The sequence below is a fragment of the Myotis nattereri genome (genome assembly GCF_964212035.1).
Source record: "Myotis nattereri genome assembly, chromosome: 18".
Classification (NCBI taxonomy): Eukaryota; Metazoa; Chordata; class Mammalia; order Chiroptera; family Vespertilionidae; genus Myotis; species Myotis nattereri.
The window spans coordinates 2,420,362-2,444,806 of NC_138093.1; the positions used below are offsets into that span (position 1 = coordinate 2,420,362).

Here is a 24,445-nt window from a genome sequence, read left to right on the forward strand (position 1 = left end):
GTTGCCACCTGTAACCACATGTGGATGCATGCGGTATGTCAGGGAAGGTCACAGAAGCTCGTTAGCTCTGTGGGAAGTCACTTGAACAACCTGTAGGAGATGTAGCGGATTTAAAGTCCTCGTAGGACCAAAGAAAAAGCGCCTTCATCCAAACCGGTCCTGTGTGCCTTGCTTTACCAAAGCACCTGGCTTTGCTCCCTGGAGGCTATGACTGTAGTTCACGGCTTTGGACACATAGGCAACAGTAGGATGTTTTAAGAATAACTAATCCACTGTGCTGGCTGTTTCAGCATTTGCTCATGAACCCATCACCCAGCAGGCTGTTAGGGTGGGAGTACTGCTCACGCACTGGTGGGCAGCCTGGCGGAACTGCAGGCTGTTAGGGTGAGTGCCCTGCACAGGCACGGGGGGCAGAACCGACTTGAAGAATCGCCCAGTCCTCAGGCATTGAGCTCCTCTGACGTGGACCGTCGGGAGGAACGGTCATGCTTTCACTTTATTTCTTATGAGATATCATTTACTGTGATTTAAACAACTTTTAAATAATTTGGGTTCTGAATTTGTCTATGTATTTGTTTTGAAAGATTCTTTTGGGCTTGGGAATGTAATTTGTATGTTTAAATTTTATGACATAATTCAAAGAAATACATAAAATGGTCTTTTGTTAAATGGCTTTTTTAAATTAACAGATTTCGTTGTCATTTTTTTGGTACCCGGTTATCCACTTAGTAGGTTTATGAAAGCAGATTATTTTCATAATTAGCTATGTAAACGTCTTCCTACGTTCCCTGGTGCCCCGCTGCCCTGTGTCAGACATGGCCCATGAGTGTCCCCTTTCTATGCCCACAGCGACCCCACACCTTCCCCGGCCCTCTGGTTCCCGGCACCACAGGTGACCTCGCCTCGCTCATGCTCAGCCCGAAAGACTGGGTCTCATTTAGCCGAGCCTGGACGTTTCTCCTCGCGTGGTGATGCTAGCTACCTGGTAACGTGTTTTGTTTTAAATTAATGATCTCTCTGCTAGCCCCAAGGTTAGGTAATTACAGTAACTGGTACCGATCTTCTTCATAATTTGAATATAATTGTTTCTTCCATGACTATCAATTCCGTGCATAGAGGTCAAGTGATAAGCAACATACAGGATTTTCTTTGCACCACTATCACTGAAGTAGCCTTGTACAAAATGCTTTACCTAAAAACATTGCTAAAATAAGAGTATCAGTATTTTTTTAATGTGTAATTTTCTTTGGTATCTGCTCATGAAAAGCACTTATTTAAATGGGGGGGGGGGTAATGGGAATATTTCTTTCGTTGAAAGTATTGAAAAACGAAATAAGAAAAAGAAATGTCCACCTAGAAAAAAAAAAGTACTGCATGCCACAGCTCACGAAGCGCAGGGCCATGCAGATACACCTGGGAGTCTAAATCTTATCGAAGCGACTGCCCTTCAGCCAGATGGTGACGCAGTGGCATCCCTTCAGGGCCGGGCCGGAGCATGCCCACCCCCCCAGAGAGCAAACAGCCGGCAGGAGAGCTGGATCCCGCTGGAGCGGGCAGTGCCCGGGGCAGCAGCTCCGGCTCTCCCAAGTTCTCCAGGTTTCATCGGGCGAGACGACTCATTAGAAAACCAGAACCACTGGAAGCTCTGTCACCCGCAGTCCATTCATCACAGAGACCAAACCAGAAGCAGCCAGAGGAAGACAGCCCGCGAGTCCAGGGGCGCCAGACTCGGTCCTCCCCAGGTATGCGCGCCCCGGTCCGATGGTGCTGCCCGCTCCCGGCCACGGTGCTGGTCACAGAGCACTGCCAGCAGGAAAGCCCCCACGCTGCTTGGCATCACTGACGGGTGCTCTGCCCACGGGGTGGACTCGCTCCAGGCTGCCCCTGAGATCTGGCTCCAGGGCCCCCCTCCCAGTCACCTTGTGAGAATGTTATCAGCTGTCATCTGGGGGGAGGGGGGTGCCAGGAATAACACACCCCCATCGCCTGGGCCCCTGACGGCGCCGCCAGCTCCCTCACAGCCTGTGCGCCTCTACACATTCTCCCGGGCGAAGGAGGGCGCACAGCAGTGACAGCTGTTCACACAGACCTTTCATGATGCACTGTCATTTTTAAAAAAATACGGAACGCTTCACGAATTTGCATGTCATCCTTGCTCGGGGCCATGCTACTCTTCTCTGTGGTTCCCATTTTTAGTGTATGTGCTGCCAAAGCGAGTACTACACTCTCATTTTTTAAAAATGTATTTCTACTGATTTCAGAGAAGGGAGAGGGAGAGATAGAAACATCAATGATGAGAATCATTGATCGGCTGCCTCCTGCATGCCCCCTACTGGGGATCGAGCCGGCAACCCTGGCCTGTGCCCCTGACCGGAATCAAACCCGGGACCCTTCAGTTCGCAGGCCGAGGCTCTATCCACTGAGCCAAACCAGCCAGGGCTACAGTGTCACTGTCATTTTTAACTTCAGAAATTTTGTCAAATGATTCTGAACAGAACGTGACTCATGGGTGGAAAACGTGGCTGTAATCAGATACAGTGCTCAGTGGCACGGACAGTGTCCACTTAATGTGCGGTTCCGATGCGTAAGGGCAGCTTTGTCACTGGATGCTGTGAGGGCAGGAGCTGCAGTTCTGCAACACGTGGTGCGTTTGGGGTTTTGGATTCGCAGGCGTTTCTTTGGGAGCATTTACTTCTAGGTCCCACTCCCTTCCAAGGGGCCTCATGAGCCTCCTCCCCCTCGTTCCTGTTTTCCAAGCCTGGTCCGCGGCCTTCGCACTCGCCTGGGGAACCCCAACATCCTTCCCGTCGTTCCCTTATGGTACCAGTGCTCGTTTCTGCTGTGACCGTGCACCCCACACCACCTCTTCGTGAGTCCTCACAACCCCAAACCGCACACGAGGCCACCGGAGGGAACCAGGAGTCTGCCACGGCCGGACTCCCCTCCCGCCATCGCAGCTCGCCCAGCGCGAGGCCTGCGCGCCCAACTCTAACTGCACCCTTTCCGGCGCCCCTCGGGCCTCCGCGCGCCCCCCCAGAGCGCGGGGCGGGCCGCACCCACCTGCCGCCTGAGGACGTTCCGAACAAACGCCGAGCGCTCCTGCGGATGGGACGTGACTGCAGGTATCTGTCGGCTAAAATGCCTCTTTTCCCCGCGGAACTTGGTTGGTTTCTACTCCGCTCCAGGAACACAACAGGAAACTCAACCAAATTTATTTTTAAACTCTATTTTGAAATACTTGAAATTTACAGAAAAGTTGCAACCATCATACAAAGAACACCGTCCCCTTTAACTTGTGGATTCGTGCTCTGGAGCTGTGTGATGGGTGACCCGGCGCTCGCTCCCGTCTCCGGTCCCAGCGCCGGGGCCGGGTGGCGGGGGCCTCGCTCGGGGCTCCTGACGGGGCCGGGCAGCGGGTGCGGCGGGGCCGCAGGGGGCTGAGGCCCGGCCAGGACGGAGGCCCTGCTCCCAGGTGACTCCAAAGGCGCCCGAGCGCCCTCGGGACGGGGACCGAGCAGGACAGAGCCGGCAGCGGGCTCTGTGCTGCCGTGACCCCTCACCCCCCTCCGCGCACACGCACGCACACACACACACACACACACACACACACGTCGGGGCTGTCACTTCGTTCCACTGGGACGGAGCAGGCAGCGCAGCCGCGTTCAGGAGGGGGCTCCCCGCTCCACTCGCCCCCAGCCCGGCGCTGGGTCGGCACCCGCGTTCTGCGCGTCACTGTCCCCTCCGCACCGGCGCGCGATTCCTCCAACCGCCTGGGGGGCCCGGGCCCCGCCCTCACGCCGAAGACTCTGTTTGAGGCTCACACGGTGCGATGAGCAAACCCGAAACTCGGCACCGACTGACGTCAACCTGCCACTGTCCTTCGTAGCGACCCCGCCCCACGCCCCTCCATCAAGTTGGCTGTTAAGCAAAATGGCAGAACAGGAAGCGGGCTCCAACGCGCGGCAGGTAACGCGTGCCGACAGGCCCCAAAGGCCCAGGCCCGGGGCCTGGCGGCTGCGGGAGGCGCGCGCTCGGTTCAGCTCTGGGGCCCCGCGCCCCGGACAAGGCCTTTCTAGAAAGTGGGTTTGTCTGGAATCCCAGCTGCTCCCCGCGGGGGCCTTTGCTGACAGCAGGTGGAGAGCGCGCAGGCTCCAGAGCAACCACTTGCAAGCAGGTGGTTTGCGGAACTAACGCCTCATCACCTGCGAGGGGGACCCAGCCCCCCCGCCGCCCTGGCTGTTTAGGGCCAAGCGGGCGGGTGAGCGGAGGGCCCCGGGCACCGTAGCACCAGCAACCCCGCCGGCTTCCCTCCTGCGCGGCACAGCCCAGCGGCCGAGGGGGCGGGGCGACGGCGTCACGTGGGGAGCGGCAGCGTAGCGGGGGCGGGGCGACGGCATCACGTGGGGAGCGGCAGTGTCGTGGGGCGGGGCGACGGTGTCACGTGGGGAGCGGCAGTGTCTCGGGGCGGGGCGACGGCGTCATGTGGGGGCGGACGATGTCACGTGGGGTTCGGGGGCGGAGCAACGGCGTCACATGGGGAGCGGCAGTGTCGCGGGGGCGGGGCGAAGCCGTCACGTGGGGAGCGGCAGTGTCTCAGGGGCGGGGCGACGGCGTCACGTGGGGAGGGGCACTGTCGCGGGCGCGGGCGCGGGCGGCGTCGCGGGGCGGGGCCGGGCGGCTGGTCGCCGATCGCACGATGTGACGCGCCGCCCGAGGCAGGCCGGGCCTGGAAGATGGCGGCGAGCACTGCGAGCGGCTCGGCCCGGCAGTAGCGGCGGCACGGACTCGCCGCGGGGCCGCCGCCCCGGGAGTGGCAGCAGCGGCGGCGGGACTCGAGGATGGTAAAATGACGCAGGGGAAGAAGAAGAAACGGGCCGCGAACCGCAGTATCATGCTGGCCAAGAAGATCATCATTAAGGACGGAGGCACGGTGAGCGGGGCCCGCCGGGCGCCCCGGGACCACCCGACCCCCTGCCCCCGCGCCGTCGCCCCGAGCTCCCGCCACCCCGCCCGTCGCGGGGCCGTCGTCTCGGGTCCCCGGGCCCCGCCTCCGCGGGCTTTGCGGCCCGGCCCGGCCTGCGGCCTCCGGGGCCCGATCTCGGGGAGGGGTCGCCGGCCCGTCCTCACCTGCCGCCCTCGCCCCCGGCGACCCTCAGGGCCTGGCCGCGACCCACGTGCGCCTCTGCCGGGGACAGGGGATGCCGGGCCCTGCGAGCCGTGGCCGCGCTGCCGAGGCGCCGGGAGCGGCGCCCGCCCGCCCGCCCGCCCGTCCATATGCTGCCCACCGGGTACCTCGTGCGGCCGCCTCTCAGGGCCCGGTCCCCGCTCCTCCTCCCGGTGAGCCGGCGGGGGTGGGCCGCCCCGCGGCCGCGGTCACCGGGCCTGGACCGAGACGGCAGCTCCCGGCTTTCCGATCACCTGTGGGTCGTAATGGGCAGCAGCCCTAACAGGACCTCCGCGCCTGCGGTCGGAGGAGGACGCTCCGAGAGGAGGGCGGGTCGGGCGGGAGAAAGTGCTGCTGCTTAGACACAGTTGCCATCGCGGTGACTCCCTGCGGGCCGTGCGGGGGGCTCCATCGGGAGCAGCTCGCCCGGCGCCGCGGCTGTCACCTCCCGCTGCTCCACTGGGCGGTCCTGCCGGCACCGGCTCCGAGCGGCACGGGAAGGTGCAGCCGGCCTCGCTCCCGGGAAGCCTGCAGAATGGTTCCTCTTACCCCGCATGTCTTCGCATCGGGACCCTGACCAGCGGCCAGGCCAGAGCTGCATGTGCGTGGGCCGCACGGAGCGCTTGCTGAATTCATTTGAAACAAATACCTTTTCTTTTTTCTCCTTTTGGACATTGCAGAATAGGGCCAGTAGGATGCTAAAATTTAGAAAGCTTGGGGCGTATGGGACAGTTTCAGAATATACTTTTAGGTAACTGTCAGGTTTCTTAGATGTCATAGATTTGACATTTGGTGGGGAAAAAACTTTGCAACTCAAGTCCTTCTTTTTGTTCTTGGTTAATCAAAGCATCACTTTGATCAGGTGTGGACAGCCCTGACTCTTGAGCAGGTCGGTAATCGCTGCCGGGCAGAGAAATGCTTGGAAGAACCCGGGCCCTGGATTAAATTTTTAAGGCAACCTGCACCTCGCGACAGCGCGGGGTGGGGTTGGGTAAGAGCAGGTGGTCCCGTGGCGCCGATGAAGAAACGCTTTCCTTTTCTCGTAAAGCCCGTGTTGTTTCCTCTTTACGGTTTGACTCACTTCACAGACGCTTCCATTGCTCATCCTGTGAGATGTGAGGTTATTTTTCATCTTGTTCCTGATCAGAGTTGTAGTGAATTCAGAGCTTGCTCTTGGACAGCCAGTCTGCGCACCAGCAGTGTTCCCGGAGGGTGGAGGATACATGGGGAAGGGGGCGGGGGGGGGGGGGGGGGGGGAGGGGGGGGCGTGGGGAGACATCGTGTGTCATCTGGACGCACTTGGTTGTACCTCCCTCCAGCCCTGGACGCCCTTGTAGAATAGACGCTTTGTTTGTGCTTTGATTCCTGCAGGGGCCTAGTATGTGAGTCTAAAGTGGCAAAAACACCTCTACTGTGATAAAATGTGTGTGCCAGCACATTTCTAGACGGTTTTTATTGATATTTTGCTTATTCCTACATATAATCAGGAGACATTTACATCTCGGTAAGTGTCAGGGTAATTTTTGGCAGGGTTTATATTTTAACCCACTGTAGCTGTTAATGAAAACAAGCAGAACTTGGCAAGTAAAATTTCTGCCCTGGCCAGTGTGGCTCAGTCGGTTGGACATCATCCCGTGCCCAGAACGGTCAGGGCATGTGCCCAGGTGGATCCACCCCCGGCGGGGGGCGCTGGAGGCAGCCCCTGGGTGTTCCACTCGCTTGGTGGTGGTACCTTCCCTTCCTCTCCCTCTAAACATCGATTTAAAAAAATAACAAAAGTACACCTTTTATAAAGTCATAGACATGGTTTTCAAATGGCCTTTGATTTCCAGCCTCTCCTTGTAACTGGTCAGAGGACCACCATTACAAACACGTCCTAAGAAGGGGAGGAAGGCTGCATGGGTGTTGTCACTGCTTCCCGTGCGGAAGCTGCGCCGCCGGGTGGACGTATTCAGAGTCCAGTGCCGGCACCTGGCCCAGCGCAGCTCTGGGCGCAGCTCCCTCCGGCCGGTGCCCTCCCCCCGCAGTTCTGCTCGGGGCTCAGCAGCCTTAACAGGTTGCCTTGCTTTGTCCTTTGCGAAGGGCATCTTTTCTAGCCTGGTCAGTCACCTTAATATCCATCACAGGCCGTGCAATGCGCTGTTAATGATTTGTCAGAAAGTTGGATGTCACAGTTTGTAACAGTTGGGGGAACTGAGCCCTTCCAAGATCCCCCTTCATCCTCAGCTCCTGAGTGTCAGCGGGGCCGGGGGGGGGGGGGGGGGGGGAGCTAACCATTAGGCTGCCCTCTGAGTCAGACACAGTGAAGGCAAGTGACATGAAGCTGTGTGATTCTACACAGTGGGGCAAAGTGGGTTTGCAGTTGTTCGTATGGCAAATAATACAACAGTAATAAAAGAATAAACTGTTTCACGCACTTGCACCTGTAAACCCACTTTCCCCGCCTGCGTGTCAGGAGTTCCTTCTTGGGTCTGCTCACCTTGAACCTGTTTGCACCATTTGCTTTTGACATATTTTTCTAGGGAGATTCCCAGAAGGGTTTATACTTCCTGGAAGCAAGAACAGTTGTTCAGTGGAAAACAACGTAATTCACTACAGAACAGTTCCCCAGGTTAAATTCAGCACATGTGTCACCACCTGCTGTGTGCCATGCCACTGGTGAAGGAGCCGTGGCCTTACCACAGTACCAGAGGCCCGGGCACGACCAGCAGGCGGACATCTCCCCAGGGGTCCCGGACTGTGAGAGGGCGCAGGCAGGCTGAGCCGCCCCCCCCCCCCCCCCCCCGCACGAATATCATGCACTGGGCCCCTAGTGTAGAAATAACAGTTTTTCGTTAAAAACTGTATGTAATATTTTGATATATCTCTTACTCAGTGTGGACCATTTGGGACAGATGAATTTAAAAGTGCCTTCTTCCGGTGTTTTTTAAATTACAGTTGACATACAGTATTACATTAGTGCCAGGTGTACAACATTCATATACTTTACACAGTGCTCACCCCAATAAGTCTGGCACCCATCTGACACCACACATGCTTAGTACAGTACTACTGACCGTATTCCCTATGCTGTACTTTACATTCCCATGATCATTTTTTAAAATATGTTTTTATTTCAGAGAGGAAGGGAGGAGAGAGAAACATCGGTGATGAGAGATGGGCTGCCTCCTGCACACCCCACACTGGGGATTGAGGCTGTAACCCGGGCATGTGCCCTGACCAGGAATCGAACCTGGTTCATAGGTCGACAATCAACCACTGAGCCACGCTGGCCAGGCTCCATGACTTTTTTTAAAACTTGCGGTTTGTACTTCTTAATCCCTTTCACTTTTTTACCCAGCCCCCTCACACCCTTCCCGTCCCAGCTACCTGTTTGCTCTGTGTGTGTGTGTGTGAGTTGATTTCTGTTTTGTTTATTTTGTTCTATAGATTCCACAAATAAGCTAAATCATGATGTTTGTCTTTCTCTGTCTAATTTACTTCACTTAGCAAAGTACCCTCAGGGTCCATCCATGTCGCAAGTGGTAAGATTTCACTCTTTTTTCTTTTTTTAAAATATATTTTTATTGATTTCAGAGAGGAAGGAAGAGGGATAGAAACATCAACGATGAGAGAGAATCATGGATTGCCTGCCTCCTGCACGCCCCCTACTGGGAATCGAGACCGCAACCCAGGCATGTGCCTTTGAGCCTGGGACCTGAGCCTGGGACCCTTCAGTCCGCAGGCCGAGCTCTATCTACTGAGCCAAACCGGCTAGGGCAGATTTCATTCTTTTTTATGGCAGCATAATATTTCACTGTACATACACGTGTGTGTGTGTGTGTGTGTGTGTGTATCACATCTACCTTATCCATTCGCCTGTCGATGGACACTTAGGTTGCTTCCGTATCTTGGCTGTTCTAAGTAATGCAGCTAGGAACATCGGGGTAAAGGGTGCATAATATCTTTTGGGATTAGCGTTTTGGATTTCTTTGGGTAAATACCCAGAAGTGGATTTGCTGGCTCATAAGGCAGTTCTGTTTCTAATTTTCTGAGGATCCTCCATTCTCTTTCCACAGTGTCTGACCCCGATCTGCATTCCCAGGGACAGGGTAGTGGGAGGCTCCCTTTCCTCCACATCCTCCCCAGCACTGGTTTGTTGATGTCTCGATGACAGCCATCCAGGTGTGAGGGGTACCTCAGGGTGGCTTCCATGGGCACCCCTCAAGTCTTTCCCCGTGTCTCCCGGCCTGTGTGTCCTCTGGGAGAAATGTCTGTCCGGGTCCTCTGCCCATTTCTAATCGGATTGCCTGCGTCTGGAGGTGCGTGATTCCCTGGCATTTAGGCGGTCAACCCTTATTGGCTCTGTCATGGTGACTGCTCCGCCGCAGGTCGTCTGCCTGTGCGGTGAGTCCGCCGCAGCCCCTTAGCCTCGCGGTTATTCTCGCGTCTGACCAGGCTGCTGACGGAGCGGCCTGTGAGAGGCCGAAGCCCGAGGCTTACGTTTGCATTTTATGGAAAATGGACTTGCCCATCCGAGTTCCCTGAGGCTGGCTTTTTCTGTGATCTCCATGGGCTTGCCAGCACAGCGGGGACTGCCTCTCTGACACTGGAGAAGGCACACGTTTTCCCGTGCGAATTGGTAAAATGACTCTAAAGCTGAGCTAGAGGGCCAGGCGCGAGCTGCTGAAAAGGAGAATTGAGCGAAAGGAAGTACCGGGTGTGCCCGAGAGGCAGCGCCAGGCGCCGCTCCTGGGGCTCGGGTGCGGGCCCTGCTGATCGGTGCCCTCTGCTTTCCAGCCTCAAGGAATAGGCTCTCCCAGCGTGTACCACGCGGTCATCGTCATCTTTCTGGAGTTTTTTGCTTGGGGATTACTGACGGCTCCCACGTTGGTGGTAAGTAATGTTTTCACTTATCACTTCCTGTAAAACCTCTTTCCGCGGGGGGGGAGCCCTTCTTCATTTCCGTGCCACTTCTCCCAGTACCGTCACCTTCAGAGCGGTTTCCACTGCTTCGCTGTCCTCCTCAGCCCTGCTCTCCCTCGCTGGGAGGGCGGGCGGGGGTTCTGCAGGGACCGTGCCTGCCGGGGTGGACCAGGTCCTACGCCCACAGGCTCAGGGACAGGAGTCTGCCCTGCGTCACTCGCAGGCTTATTCTGAGACCCATCATGTGGCTGCGTTTCCACGTGCAGACTTTGGTTTACGCCCAAGATCCAGAGGTGGCCGTGGAAAGGGAGGCTTAGGGCAGGCTGAGCTGATCTCACCCAGATTTCCCACCCCTGGGACCGGGGAAGAGACCTCCCTGCCAGAGGGAACGAGCCAGGCGCTGGCTACTGTTCCCTGGTGTAGACGGGACAGGAAGGAGGAGGGAGGAGTTAGTGTAGATGAGGGACAGGAGGGAGGAGTTAGTGCAGGTGAGGAGGGAGGAGGGGGAGTTAGTGTAGGTGAGGAGGGAGGAGGGGGAGTTAGTGTAGGTGAGGAGGGAGGAGGGGGAGTTAGTGCAGGTGAGGAGGGAGGAGGGGGAGTTAGTGTAGGTGAGGAGGGAGGAGGGGGAGTTAGTGCAGGTGAGGAGGGAGGAGGGGGAGTTAGTGTAGATGAGGAGGGAGGAGGGGGAGTTAGTGTAGGTGAGGAGGGAGGAGGGGGAGTTAGTGCAGGTGAGGAGGGAGGAGGGGGAGTTAGTGTAGGTGAGGAGGGAGGAGGGGGAGTTAGTGCAGGTGAGGAGGGAGGAGGGGGAGTTAGTGTAGGTGAGGAGGGAGGAGGGGGAGTTAGTGTAGGTGAGGAGGGAGGAGGGGGAGTTAGTGTAGGTGAGGAGGGAGGAGGGGGAGTTAGTGTAGGTGAGGAGGGAGGAGGGGGAGTTAGTGTAGGTGAGGAGGGAGGAGGGGGAGTTAGTGTAGGTGAGGAGGGAGGAGGGGGAGTTAGTGCAGGTGAGGAGGGAGGAGGGGGAGTTAGTGCAGGTGAGGAGGGAGGAGGGGGAGTTAGTGTAGGTGAGGAGGGAGGAGGGGGGAGTTAGTGCAGGTGAGGAGGGAGGAGGGGGAGTTAGTGCAGGTGAGGAGGGAGGAGGGGGAGTTAGTGTAGGTGAGGAGGGAGGAGGGGGGAGTTAGTGCAGGTGAGGAGGGAGGAGGGGGAGTTAGTGCAGGTGAGGAGGGAGGAGGGGGAGTTAGTGTAGGTGAGGAGGGAGAGTTAGTGTAGGTGAGGAGGGAGAGTTAGTGTAGGTGAGGAGGGAGGAGGGGGAGTTAGTGCAGGTAAGGAGGGAGGAGGGGGAGTTAGTGTAGGTGAGGAGGGAGAGTTAGTGTAGGTGAGGAGGGAGGAGGGGGAGTTAGTGTAGGTGAGGAGGGAGGAGGGGGGAGTTAGTGCAGGTGAGGAGGGAGGAGGGGGAGTTAGTGCAGGTGAGGAGGGAGGAGGGGGGAGTTAGTGCAGGTGAGGAGGGAGGAGGGGGAGTTAGTGTAGGTGAGGAGGGAGAGTTAGTGTAGGTGAGGAGGGAGGAGGGGGAGTTAGTGCAGGTAAGGAGGGAGGAGGGGGAGTTAGTGTAGGTGAGGAGGGAGAGTTAGTGTAGGTGAGGAGGGAGGAGGGGGAGTTAGTGTAGGTGAGGAGGGAGGAGGGGGGAGTTAGTGCAGGTGAGGAGGGAGGAGGGGGAGTTAGTGTAGATGAGGAGGGAGGAGGGGGAGTTAGTGTAGGTGAGGAGGGAGGAGGGGGAGTTAGTGCAGGTGAGGAGGGAGGAGGGGGAGTTAGTGCAGGTGAGGAGGGAGGAGGGGGAGTTAGTGTAGGTGAGGAGGGAGGAGGGGGAGTTAGTGCAGGTGAGGAGGGAGGAGGGGGAGTTAGTGTAGGTGAGGGGCAGGAAGAAGGTGTTCAGTCATCAATTGCTGGTTTGATGACATTAGATCAAGAGAATGAATGGCCGTAGGTCTGAGGGTCTGTAATGCTGAGGAGTGGCTTCCCTCTGACTGCCCTGTGGCCCTAGAAACACTAGGCCCGTGTGCTGGTCCCACTGCTCCTCGCAGGGCCCGGCGTGTCCAGGTGGATGGCTTCTGTCCTTCGCTGCAGACCGTCCTGGGCACTTGGTATTTCAGGACTGTGGACTTTACTCTCAATTTCTGTAAGTTCTTAAAACGCCTCATTCCTGATGTTCTCGAATTTCCGTCTGAGCCACCGGGTGGATTCTCTCGTTGGCGGCAGCGGAGAGGAACTGGGAGGCGTGCAGACCCTGGTGGAGGCCGCCCTTCCTGTGCCCACTGCCCGCCTCTGGGCCTGAGGGACGGGCGGCAGGGAGAGCCTGGGCCCGCGGGAGCGCGGTGCGTCCGTGAGGCGGTGACACAGCCCAGTGCCAGTGAGCGGGGCTGCCAAGCCGTGGAGGCCCTGGCGCAGGTGCCAGTTTCATTCTCGCACCTTCCCTCCGGCTGCTGTCACGCCAGGGCCTGTGTTTCCACCCGCCGGGCCTGGGAGCCCTGAACGGCTCGTTGGACATTTCCATGGGTTGGGGTTTCTCTCACTTGATGGAAACTTTCTAGACCCACTTTTTGCAATTCACATGCCCCTGGTGTTCCATCTTCGCTCTCGCCTGTCTGTGAGGGAGGGAGAGCAGCTGCTCACACAGGGGAGCAGACTGGCTGGTGATTACACACACGGACGTGCACACCCTCCTTCCTGGTTCAGTTTTGGTTGTGCCACTTCCCGTGCAGCCTTGGGCAGAGGTCTGACCATGACTCCGAGTCCGCATGGGGTCCTTCTTAGGGACGGGTCTGAAGGGCCTGGTTAGGGCCTGGACGGTGATGCCCTCACTGCTCAGGGGCAGCATTTCCTCACGCGCCCAGCATCCTGCAGAGCTGAGCTGCAGGAAATGAAGGGAGGTTGTGTTATGACGGGATGGTTCAAAACGTAACTAAGATGTTTTACTGAGACAAGTGTAGCCTGAGGTTTTTCTTTTGATTCTTTAGGTGTTACATGAAACCTTCCCTAAACATACGTTTCTGATGAATGGCCTGATTCAAGGAGTCAAGGTAGGATCAGTCGTATGTATACAGTCTGCATGCATGTGCTCACGCCCACCACCTCATACACTGGCATGCCATGTAATCTGCCAGTGTGTGAGGCTGGTTAATTGACCCCATAAGTGTCCATTTTTACAGCTAGAGTGTGTCTTGGGTTTAAGTGTTTAAACTCGCTGGGCTTTGAATCTAATTTGACTCAAATGTAGCCAGCTGTGTACACTGATAAACCCCTTCCCATCAGGCCCCCGGGGTGTAGGTGTTGGCATTTTATCGCCGAGACCCGAATGCGTTTGTAAACTGCCGGTGAGAACATAAACTGAAGAGAAAAGAGCTATTTTAGAAATGCAGAAATATAGAACTGTGTCAGTCTGGTCAGGTCTGGCATATTCTGCATGTTCTTTACTCCAGATTTCCTTTGACCAGCAGATTTTGTAAACAGCCTGTGACCATAAAAACACAATTAACACGATAGTCTTTGTCCAGCTGCTCCTGCGGAGTTCCTGGGGCTGCGAAGTCATCGGAGCGTTGCATATTTCATACGCAGCAAGACCCTGCAGATAATTCTAGACCAGCGGGCACCAACCTTCCGGACCTCATGGACCACCAGTGGTCCGCAGGCCACCGGTTGGCGACCGCTGTTCTAGACAGTCCGGGGGCATTCTGAAATCACATACAGATAAGGAATGAGTTGTGCATCTAGAATTTGGTGATGCACTTGTTTTGGAAATAAGCTGGTTTGACTCTCCCGTAGACTCACTTTGGGCTCATCACGTGCTCCCTTCCCGCCGCAGGGTCTGCTGTCCTTCCTCAGCGCCCCGCTCATTGGTGCTCTTTCTGACGTCTGGGGCCGGAAGTCCTTCTTGCTGCTGACAGTGTTTTTCACCTGCGCCCCGATCCCTTTGATGAAGATCAGCCCATGGTAGGTGCCCGTCGGGTTGCAGCAACAAAATGGCCCTTCTGCTCATTGCCTGCTGACTCCCGTCCCGGCTAAGTGTTGCGTTGTGCTCCTGTGCGTGAGTCTCCGATGCGGAGAAGAGGCCCTTGCAGGCGGAGTAGCTGAGTGATGGGTCCCAAAGTTCTCAGAACAAGAGGCGACAGGCAGTGTGCAGACACCTGCAAGCGGCCGCTGGAGTTCAGGGACTGGCCAGGGTGTCAGCTTCCCATTCTGTTATGTGGAATGTTAGCACCGGTCACCGTCACTCTCTGTGTTAATTAGGAGTCGCTTTGTTACATAGCAGTAAAGCCTCAGTAGCTTAAAGTTGAGGATTCCGATGCCTGTCCATGTTCGAGAAGCCTGGACGTGGTGGCCGCCAAGCTGGCGTGGCCATTCCAGGGAAGCAGACCTCCCTCTGCCGTTGTCCACTGTCACCTCGCTGTCCAGGAGGCAGCCTGAGCTCCAGCTCGTATCACACTCCAGGCAGCCAGGTGGCAGGGCGGGCACAACGCCTTCTGGAAGGACATGGGGATTCCTGCGCGCCCCACCCCCACCCTTCCCTCCCCCCTGGCGTCTGAGTTCAGGCGTGTGCTGCTCATGGTGTCATGGCTGGGCTCACTGTCACCCCTGGTGAAAGTCGGCATCTTCGCTGGGGAGGGCAGGAGGAGAGGCGCCGGAGAATGGCTGTCCCAAGCCCCAGAGCCCAGCTTAGTGGTAAATCCGTTCGCTCTCTGGCTGATGTCCTTGTCCACTGAGTGTTGGCGTTAGTGCTGCATCGGAGGGACCAGACCCTTGCGAACGCCAGTGGCCCATGAAATGTCACAAGCGGCTGCGGGGATGAGCAGAGGCCACCTGTGGGGGCAGCACTAGAGCAGTCGGGGGGCAGCACAGCCCCACTGCCCGGCTCGCTAACGTTCACATGCTCACACGCGATGCTGACAGCTGTCCTCGGCATGACGCTGGAACGTGTTGGACTCAAGCTTTTTATCATCTCTTGTTCGCTCTTTATAGTCACTTCCCAGTTCACTTCCGAGCTCCGTGGGCCTCTTCTTTGAGACGGAGCTGCCTGCTTTGCAGCACTCAGAGCTGGAGACTGTGGGAGAACATCTAGGCTCTGTACGCAGGCCACAGGAACTGCAGTGACCTGTGTTATTGGCTGAGTTTTGTTTGTGTGTGTCAGTGCTGTGGGTGACAGTGGTGGTTGGATTTCAATAGCTTTGTTGCTGGTTTAAGTAGAAACAACAAAGCCACTTAAAAATTCCAATGGTTTGGTCAGGGATTGACTGGAGGCAGTGGCTGTTTTCAAGTGTTCTGCACGGTCGTGCGTCGAGTGTGTTGCTGCCCCAGGGCCGCCCGGCCTGTGCTTTCCTGGCCTGCAGAGCGCCGAGCTGCCCGGGGAGGTCAGGTCCTCACCTCTCCTGCCCCTTCTCTCCCTCCAGGTGGTACTTTGCCGTCATCTCTGTGTCTGGGGTGTTTGCAGTGACGTTCTCCGTGGTGTTCGCATACGTGGCGGACATAACCCAAGAGCATGAAAGAAGCATGGCCTATGGACAGGTGCGGGGGCCGCTCTCCTGCCACCCCAGGGGCCTGGCTTGTCTAGCGATCTCACACGGGCAGTGCGTGGCGGTGCACAACACATTTCCTGATGAGCTCGTCCCTTCAGACCACACTACACATGGTTTCACGTACAGCCTTGTATGTTTGGATGCTTGCATTCCATATGGATTTGGTCACACATGTCAGATTTGAAATTACAGAGTCTTGTTACGTTATTGAAGTTCTTTTGAACATTATATAAAACTAAGGACTCCTTTACTAGGTCAGGAGTGGGACAGGGCTGACCTAAAATCAGGGGCGAACGCCCCGCTCTGAGCCCGCAGGCCTTGCTGTGCCGCGTGGCCCGTGCCTTCCCCTCGCGTCCGCTGGCCTTCGCACAGCTCTCAGGCAGGAGCCCACAGGTGGTGCCTGGCTTCCTTCCTGCAGAGGAAGAGCCTGTGAGGCACAGGTGGGGGGGGGGGGGGTGCGGCAGGGGTGGCAGCCGCGGTGGGAGGAAGGGGTCAGTCCTCACTCTCACCTCTGACCTTGCCTGGCTCCAGGTCTCCGCCACGTTCGCCGCGAGCTTGGTGATCAGCCCTGCCATCGGCGCATACCTGGGCCGGGTGTATGGGGACAGCCTGGTGGTGGTCCTGGCGACGGCGATCGCGCTGCTGGACATCTGCTTCATCCTGGTGGCTGTGCCCGAGTCTCTGCCTGAGAAGATGCGGCCCGCATCCTGGGGGGCGCCCATCTCCTGGGAGCAGGCCGACCCCTTCGCGGCAAGTTCACCCCTTCCCTCCTCTGGGGCGGGGTGCGTGCTGAGTCCGGGCAGTGTAACCCGGGCGGCAGGTGCTTCTGGGGAAATGCTGGGATCCTCTTGAGATGGTTGGGGAGGACGAAAGGAACTGTTAACGGGATGTCCACGCGGCCCGCGGCAGCTCGGCGCTGACGGGAACGCTCCCTCCGTGGTTCCGTTTAGTCCCTGAAGAAGGTGGGCCAGGACTCCATCGTGCTGCTCATCTGCATCACCGTGTTCCTCTCCTACCTCCCGGAGGCGGGCCAGTACTCCAGCTTCTTCCTGTACCTCAGGCAGGTGAGCGCTGCCCCGCTGCCCGCTTGGGGCTGGGCTGGCGGAGACTTGAGACACGAAGGCCGTGGGCCGCACCGGCTCACCGCGTCACTGCCGCGTGGGCTGCTGTTCCTCAGGCAGAGCCTTGCCGTCCCGGTGGCTCAAGCTTGTCTTCGCTCCCACGCAAGTGAGGGGGGAGCCCCGGCCGCTCGGAGACTGTGGCCCGTCGGCAGAGCAGCCGCCCAGGAGCGTCAGTCTCCTCCCGGCCCTGGTCTCGGGGCGGCGATGCACCCCGAGAAGAGCACAGAGCCTGCTGCTTATTTGTCAGGTGGATTCTGTGCGCTGATGGCTGTCTCGTTTCGTTCCTCTAAACGGGTTTAAATTTGCTGGCCTTGTGTTTAGTGGGTATATGTTTAGCACACGAACACTTACCATAAATCTTGATTCTCCGGGAAAGCCAGGTTTTTCCTCAGAATATTTTGGTTACAAATGAGTAGTTTGATTTTTTTCTGGCTCATTTAATGTGGCTGTGCAAGCTGTGGCATTAGTGTGGTGTTTGCTGTGCTTTTCTGTTGATGTAATTTTTTCTGGAACCTTCCAGATAATGAAGTTTTCACCAGAAAGTGTGGCGGCCTTTATCGCAGTCCTGGGCATCCTCTCCATCATTGCACAGGTGAGTCTCCGTCAGGCACCGCGAGTGACGTCAAGGAGGGTGGGCCCGGCTGCTGTCCGGCTGCACCCGGGATGGGTCTCGGTGGAGTTGCCCTGTTGGGCTTCGTGGGCTACAGGCTCAGAAACTTCACTGTCAGGCAGCTAATATGGATGAGGTTTTGAGGACTGACTGACACATACCAACGTATGAGGTATAAGTCAGAGCGATAGTGTATTGATTTGCACCAATAAGCAGGGTGTACACCTGGATAAGGAGAGGCTGGACCTGGTGTGTGGGGAGCAACAGGCAGGACGGCTCGGGGAGGGGACAGGAGAGTCGGGACAGGAAGTTCAAGAGGTGGAGGGACCGGTCCTGCAGGCGCCTGACTCGAGAAACCGGAGGCCTTCGGGGGCCTTGGCAGAGGAGTGGCTTGCAATGGTGTCTTGGGACCCGATGTAACTGGCGGTTTGAGGAAGAATTTGGATTTTCTTAGATCTGTTTCCTGGCCAGCAAGCTCTCTCTGTCCCACAGTAAGTTCTAGTCCAGTGACCGGGACCTTTTCCCACTCGGCCTCCTGTCTGGAAGCCCCGCCCACACCCGGCCAGGGGGCTTGGCTTTCTCTGGCCCTGCAGGCGATCGCGATCGCACACGCTTCCCACTTGGTCCAGGCTGCCAGGTCCCGGGCCTGCTCAGAGGAAGGAGGGTCGTGCCATTGGGCTCGGCAGTCTTCATCCCTTAGCGGGGCGCCCCCTGCAGATATCATCATCTGTGCGTGGGAGCAGGTCTAGTGATAAACTTTAAATCCCGTAAGGTGCCTCCTCCTGACCGAGTGTGAGTGCTGCTTGTGACTCGGTGCCGCCTGGCAGCCCTGGGCTGGGAAGTGCTGCGTGTGGACACTCACTCACTCACGGCCTCCGAGGCCCTGCGGTGTGTGTGATCAGTGGAGCCCACGGACAGGGACAGGGCACGCGGTCAGAATGGAGCTGGGCGTGTCCGGCCCACTTGCCTCCTGGGATTCAGCCCAGCCGCTCCCAACGCAGTGCTCTCTCTCAGAGGCCGCCAAGCTGAGATGGCGAGGACGTGTTTAGGGTTTGGATGGCGAAGCCGGGCAGCATGCACTGAGGCTGTGAGGCAGGGTGTCTCCCACTTGCCTCGGGCCCTCCCTCGCCGTCACCATGCCCGCAGCCCAGCAGATGCCAACTTAGGGCGTGGGTTCCCCAAAGTGCTTCACAGGTTTGAAGAATTAGCAACAAGCTTGTCAGCATGGGGAGGGGGGCGGGTGTTAATATGAAACTGTGGGTATGCAGGGCCCGTCATTGGTTCTGGCAGGTGCTGGGCAGATGCTCTGAGCCTTGCCCTCCGCCGGCCACAGGCTCGCCGCCTCAGTGCTCCACGTTGAGTGCCCTGCGGCCCAGGCCCTTCCTCTCTACCTTTCTCCTCCTCCTCCTCCCCCCTCACACTACCCTTTCCTTCATGGCACCGCAGCCTGGAGGTGCCTTGTGAAATAGGTGCTGTGTCCGCTTCTCCCCCAGGTCAGCATCTTCTGACCAGCACTTTGCCCTGTTCACTGGCTGCACGGGCACTGCCCTCTGACCCAGAGTCCAGTGGGGTATCGTCGGGCCCTGGCAGATATGTGCGTGACTGACCACAGCTGATGTTGGTTAACTGTTAATGTTAATCAGTTGTCATCTTGGTTACGTCATGAATCAGTCTGTCCCCAAAACGAGTTACAGTGAATGACAGGATACGGCCTTGTTTCTTGTTGTGTTGTACACTGTATATACTAAGCAGTTTGTTCCACTGAGAATATTGTGACGTTTAAAATCACACGTTTTCATAAACACTATTAAGAGCTGGTGCTGGGGTACAAGACGAGGCAGAACCCCTGTGCTGGGAGGAGCCCCCGCAGTGTCTGTGTGGGCGGGAGGCTGCTCTGCGCCCTGCTTCCCGCGGGGCTGCCTTCGCGGCTGTGGGTGAGGATGCAGTCCAAGTCCCTGCTGGCCGGGGGGAGGGGACGTCTGAGAAGACAGTGATGGGTCCTCATCCTTCAGGAGCCCTTTGCTGTGCTGAAATCTGACGACAGTCTTCAGTGGCTGTCTTACAGACTGTGAGCCTTGATGATTGGGAGGTTAGAGTGTCACCAGTCGTCAAGTAGTCATTTTCTGAATAGCTTCCTGCTCTTGGCGGACTGACTCGCTGTCTTGTGTGGTAGATGCAGCACCTTCACTAGAAGAGCAGGAACACCTCCGCCGCCCCCAGGTCACGGCCAGACGTGTTACCTTTGAAAGAGAACGAGCAGCAGGAAAACCCCTCCGCCCATAGCGTGTTCTCAGTGCTTGTGTCCACCGTGCCGGGCACAGTGCTAGCACGGGTGTGAACATGACAAGTGTGAAGCAGGTGCTGTTACTGCCAGACGGAAGGGACACTGTAGGAGACGGGGTCTCAGTGAGGTGACCTGGCCAAGACGGGGGGCAGCTGTTTCCCTGGGGCCGTGCGCTGGGCCCTGGTGCCAGCAGCGGTGAGTGCCGGCGAAGGGCGCGTGGATAGCTGTACTGTTGAGGTTTCCTTTATTTGGGGAATAAGCATTGCAGAGTAACGCTGTCACATCAGAGGGGTCCCCAGGTCCTGGTTGGAACCCTCTGACCTGCCACCTCGACCTCAGAACTGCTCAGGAAGCTCCCTGTCCCGTTCCCTGTCCCCCAAGTCCCAGCGCTGCACCGCGGCAGGGAGGCCAGCTTGGCCTACCACGGGGGCGGGGAAGGGGCTCGATTTAGGGCGGCTGTGCGGAAAGCCCCAGCTAGGAAAGGAGTCCACCTGCTCCCGGCGGGAGGCATCACCCCATATTTTAAAGTGACTGTTCTGACAAACTGTTTGGTCTTTCTTTTTTCCAGACCATAGTCTTGAGTTTACTCATGAGATCCATTGGAAATAAGAACACCATTTTGTTGGGCCTGGGATTTCAGATCTTACAGCTGGCGTGGTATGGCTTCGGTTCAGAACCTTGGTAGGTGTACTTATTTTAATTCCTTTAAACCAGTGGTTCTCAACCTTGGCTGCACATTAGAATCACCTGGGAATCTTTTTAAAATCCTGATTTCTGGGCCTCAGCCTCCGGAAATTCTGTTCCTTTGTGATGGGCTGGGGCCACAACATTAGTAACAAAGAAACAGAATTTCCGGAGGATGAGGCCCAGAAATCAGGATTTTGAAAAGATTCCCAGGTGATTCTAATGTGCAGCCAAGGTGGAGAACCACTGCTTTAAACTGTTGGTGTTAGCCTTGTTTTGAGATATAACTCAGTTTTTGTAGTTCTTTATGTCTCAATTGAGGTTTAGAGCTCAGCCTTACTGTGCTTTCCCCTCAAACGGTAAAATACACATCTCTCCTGTGTGTGAATGTTCTAGGATGGCCTGGGGACAGAGGGACATTTCATAGCTGACACAGGCTGGGTTTTGAACGAGGTTATGGAGCCTTTGACTCTCTAATGAGCATTTATTGCCTCCATCAGTTTGTCTTTCAGAAAAAGCACATAATCCCATAGCAACTGGGCCTGAAAGTCAGTTACTTCGTTGGAAAGAGTTAAGTGGCCCCAGAGGCTATACCGACAGCAGCAGGGGTCTGGGAGGCAAGCCCAGTGGTTCGGTCCAGCCTCCTGCTGGACACGTCTCCCTTCCTGCCAGGCTGGCTCCCTGCATGAGGGAGGGATGGGTGTCCCCCTGTCCTCTGGCGTCAGGACTGAACTCCAGTTTGGACTAATGTTGCACAAGCTGAACAGTCTGTTCTGGTGGCATCTGTTTTTCTAGTCCAGCTTTTAGGAGTTGTTCACAGTTTATAAAACATTTATTTCAAACATCAAACCAGGAGCATCCAAAGTTGTGATCAAACCAGTGATGCCTCCACTGAATCAGAAGTCGGTGGGAACCTGTAGGAAGTTACTGACCTCACGTGTTTGGAAACATTTCCTGTTTGTTTGATACATTATTCTCCACAGTTTGGGGGAGGAGGGCCTTCCCAGGGTCTAGTGACGTGGCTTCCCAGCAGCGCTCACACAGTGCCCACGGAGACAGGCAGGGGGAGCAGGGTTCTTAGCTCTGCCACTCTGCCCACAGGATGATGTGGGCCGCAGGGGCCGTGGCCGCCATGTCCAGTATCACCTTTCCTGCCGTCAGCGCACTCGTGTCCCGAACTGCTGATGCCGACCAACAAGGTGAGTTGCTGGGTTCATGGCAGCTGTGTGGGCAGATGTTCCAACCCTGTCCTCTCCTGGGGGACACACAGCCTTGGCCCCATGCTGACCCCTTATGTCTACGCGGGTGCACTAGACTGACCCCTGGGGGCGCTCCCGTGCAAGTCTCCCAGGCTCAGTGCAGACATGTATATCGTCTTAGCTTTGTGGTGGGAACACTTAATTCCTAAAATGCCAATAATTATTTGAAATGGCAACTAGTCATAAAAAAAGGGATCTTACAAGAGAGGCAGTGGCCACTTGGTTGGTAAATGAGGAAGGAATGCAAGTTGCATTTTGAATGAGATCATCTCAGAGACAAATAGGTACGAGAGGGCTACCCTTGACTACTGGGGACATAGTTGTGCTCCTGAACTGGCCGGACTCGTCGCCTGGGAACCTCGGCGGGGGTGTGTGTGTGTGGCGGGGGGCGGGGGGGGGGGGATAAAAGGCTTCTGTGCACTGTCGCTGCGTCGCCCGAGCTCCCCTCTGCACAGCCGGTCACGCTGTCAGCCGATTACTGTGATGGCACTGCCACTGCAGCAAACTCCCAGCGTCTGAGAAGGGCTCTGGCTTCCCCTGTTTGGTGCAGGTTCCAGGGTCGCCAGGACCCGAGCTGCACTAAGTGATGCTCTGTCCCAACCATTCAGGTGTTGTTCAAGGGATGATAACAGGAATTCGGGGGCTGTGCAACGGTCTGGGACCAGCTCTCTATGGGTTCATTTTCTACATATTCCACGTGGAGCTGAAAGAGCTGCCAATGACAGGAACGGACTTGGGGACAAACACCAGCCCACAGCACCACTTTGAACAGGTAAAAATTGGGTTACATTCTCGCTCTTTTACGCTGACTAGCACTTAAAAACCAAGGCCTGATGGGCGGTGCGTACCTTTTCCCCCCCGAGAGTTACAACGGTTTCAGCCTGCTGGTTTGGTCGTGCTGCGGGGCCCGGAGCAGCCTCCTGTGGAAAAGGCAGGGGCGTCGTTTGCTAGGCCTCGTTACAACTGTAATATTAACGCAGACAGTACAGACCACTCAGCAGTTTCCTTGCTCACTAGCCTTGTGACCAGCTCAGGCCGGTTCCAGTGTGTCAGCCGGTGGTTGTGGGCGATGTGAGGCCTGCAGTGCGAGTGCGGCTGGAACCAGGTCTGCTGGAGCTGCTAGCTTTCCTGTGAGGCTTGTCCTGGTTTCTCCTGAACAAGCGTTAAGTGCAGATCCTGTGCCGCCAGTGACACTGTTTCTGCAGAGGCTGCTTTCTGGGGTCTTATCCCCAGGCCCTCATGAGGCTGAGAGCGCCTCCTTCCTCCTGAAAGGGAATGCTTTTCCTCATTGTGGCTTTAATGCTGAAAGAGCCACGATGGCTTATAATTCATAGCGACCGGTAATTACTACAAGATAAGCAGTCTCTCATGGACAATGATGTTGGTGCAGAAACGCTCACTGACTCTCTCTCCCCTAGAACTCCATCATCCCCGGCCCGCCCTTCCTCTTTGGAGCCTGTTCGGTGCTGCTGGCTCTGCTGGTGGCCTTGTTTATCCCGGAACACACCAACCTCAGCCTGCGGTCCAGCAGCTGGAGGAAGCACTGTGGCGGCCACAGCCACCCTCATAGCGCACAGGCGCCAGGAGAAGCCAAAGAACCCTTACTCCAGGACACGAACGTGTGAGCGTGCGGCCGCGGCCAGGGAGCCTTCTCCAGCTGCACCAGGCTGACTGCGCCCGAGTGCTGATGTACATTCCACGTCACCTCCACACTCTAAGGGTGTCTTAAGGAACGGATCTGCATGGACTCCGGGGAACTAAAGAAAGAACTGGACAGTTTTCCAAAGATGTTACAATTTCTTTTGAAAAGAAACTTTTTGTTTAACCGCACCACTTCCTTGCCATCAAGCTGTTTATTATATATGTCCTTTCATTAAAGCTCTATCTGTGACTTCTTAGATACTAGCAGCGTCTCTGCTACCATCCCAGGTATTGGGCTTTAGGCTTATCCACATCACAGCGGATGGAGCAGAGGCGTGGCTGTGGGCCTGCTCGCTTTAACCTTGTGAAACCTGGGTCAAATGATTCAAAGCCTTAAATGCAGATGCACTAAAGAAATGGTAAGGGAACGGTCTGCAGGAAACTCGAGAGAATTATACTAAACCTGAATCATGTTTCAAGCCTGTTTGTAGTCATTTTAAACATTCTTCACTACTGTTTTTAAAATAAAATGTCAGCCATGATTCATTCAGTTGAGTGTTGGGAGCCTGTAACCTACATGTTGGCTCAGTTGTTCCCCAGCTCCTACACCACTACCCTTTCATGTTCGCAAAATCATAACCTCAACACTTGAACACATAACCGAAACCTATAGTCAAGCTGGTAGCCTTGAAAACGTCCACGTGATGTCTAATGTAAATACATATATATAGTGGCCTTTCAGGACTGTCACAGTAACACTTACTTACAGAGCTAATGTGTGTCCTACATTTTCAGGACCCTAGAGAGAGCTTTATACGATTCCTGATGTGAATTTCTCTAAAGTGTATATTTTTGTGTCCAGTTATATTATTTAAAAAAGTGTTACTTTGTAAAAATTGTACATAAAGTATTGTATAGTTTACAGGGTTTTCATCTTGTGTGTGATTATTGCTTAATGCTTTTTAAACTTGGAACATTCACTTATGGTTAAATAAGGTCTTAAAAAATGTAAATACTCTGTTAATAAAATTAAATATTTTAATGATTTTTAAAAGGAAGTCTTGATCTGTGATTCCCTCTAGGGCCAGTTTGGCTTTGTCACCATAATCATTTCTCAGTAACAAATCACAGCTTTATGCCTTCTCTCTGAATCCATTTCTTTCCCTTCACTATAAAATACTCCTGTAGGAAGACAAACAGTGAAAATTTAATCCATAAG

At 55.9% G+C, this 24,445-nt stretch overlaps 1 protein-coding gene across 2 annotated transcripts; it reads left to right on the forward strand.

The window, feature by feature from the left end:
• The first annotated feature begins 4,714 nt into the window (after positions 1-4,714).
• MFSD14A (major facilitator superfamily domain containing 14A) lies at positions 4,715-24,276 on the forward strand. Of its 2 annotated transcripts, XM_081111998.1 has the most exons (12): positions 4,715-4,930; positions 9,944-10,039; positions 13,075-13,137; positions 13,920-14,047; positions 15,502-15,616; positions 16,159-16,377; positions 16,578-16,691; positions 17,269-17,340; positions 20,211-20,323; positions 21,428-21,525; positions 22,194-22,357; positions 23,004-24,276. In XM_081111998.1, the coding sequence occupies exons 1-12, from the start codon at positions 4,847-4,849 to the stop codon at positions 23,208-23,210; spliced, it is 1,473 nt and encodes a 490-aa protein (XP_080968124.1). In that variant the 5' UTR covers positions 4,715-4,846; the 3' UTR covers positions 23,211-24,276. The 2 variants fall into 2 exon arrangements, with proteins under 2 accessions (XP_080968124.1, XP_080968125.1); XM_081111999.1 differs by lacking the exon at positions 22,194-22,357 and having other exon boundaries at positions 4,724-4,930; positions 23,004-24,270.
• Positions 24,277-24,445: the final 169 nt, after the last annotated feature.

Coding starts and splice junctions, on each gene's coding strand:
- MFSD14A (XM_081111998.1), top strand. CDS start 4,847: ATGACGCAGGGGAAGAAGAAGAAACGGGCCGCGAACCGCAGTATCATG. Junction 16,692..17,268: donor TCTTCCTGTACCTCAGGCAG/GTGAGCGCTGCC, acceptor GGAACCTTCCAG/ATAATGAAGTTTTCACCAGA. Junction 17,341..20,210: donor TCCTCTCCATCATTGCACAG/GTGAGTCTCCGT, acceptor TCTTTTTTCCAG/ACCATAGTCTTGAGTTTACT.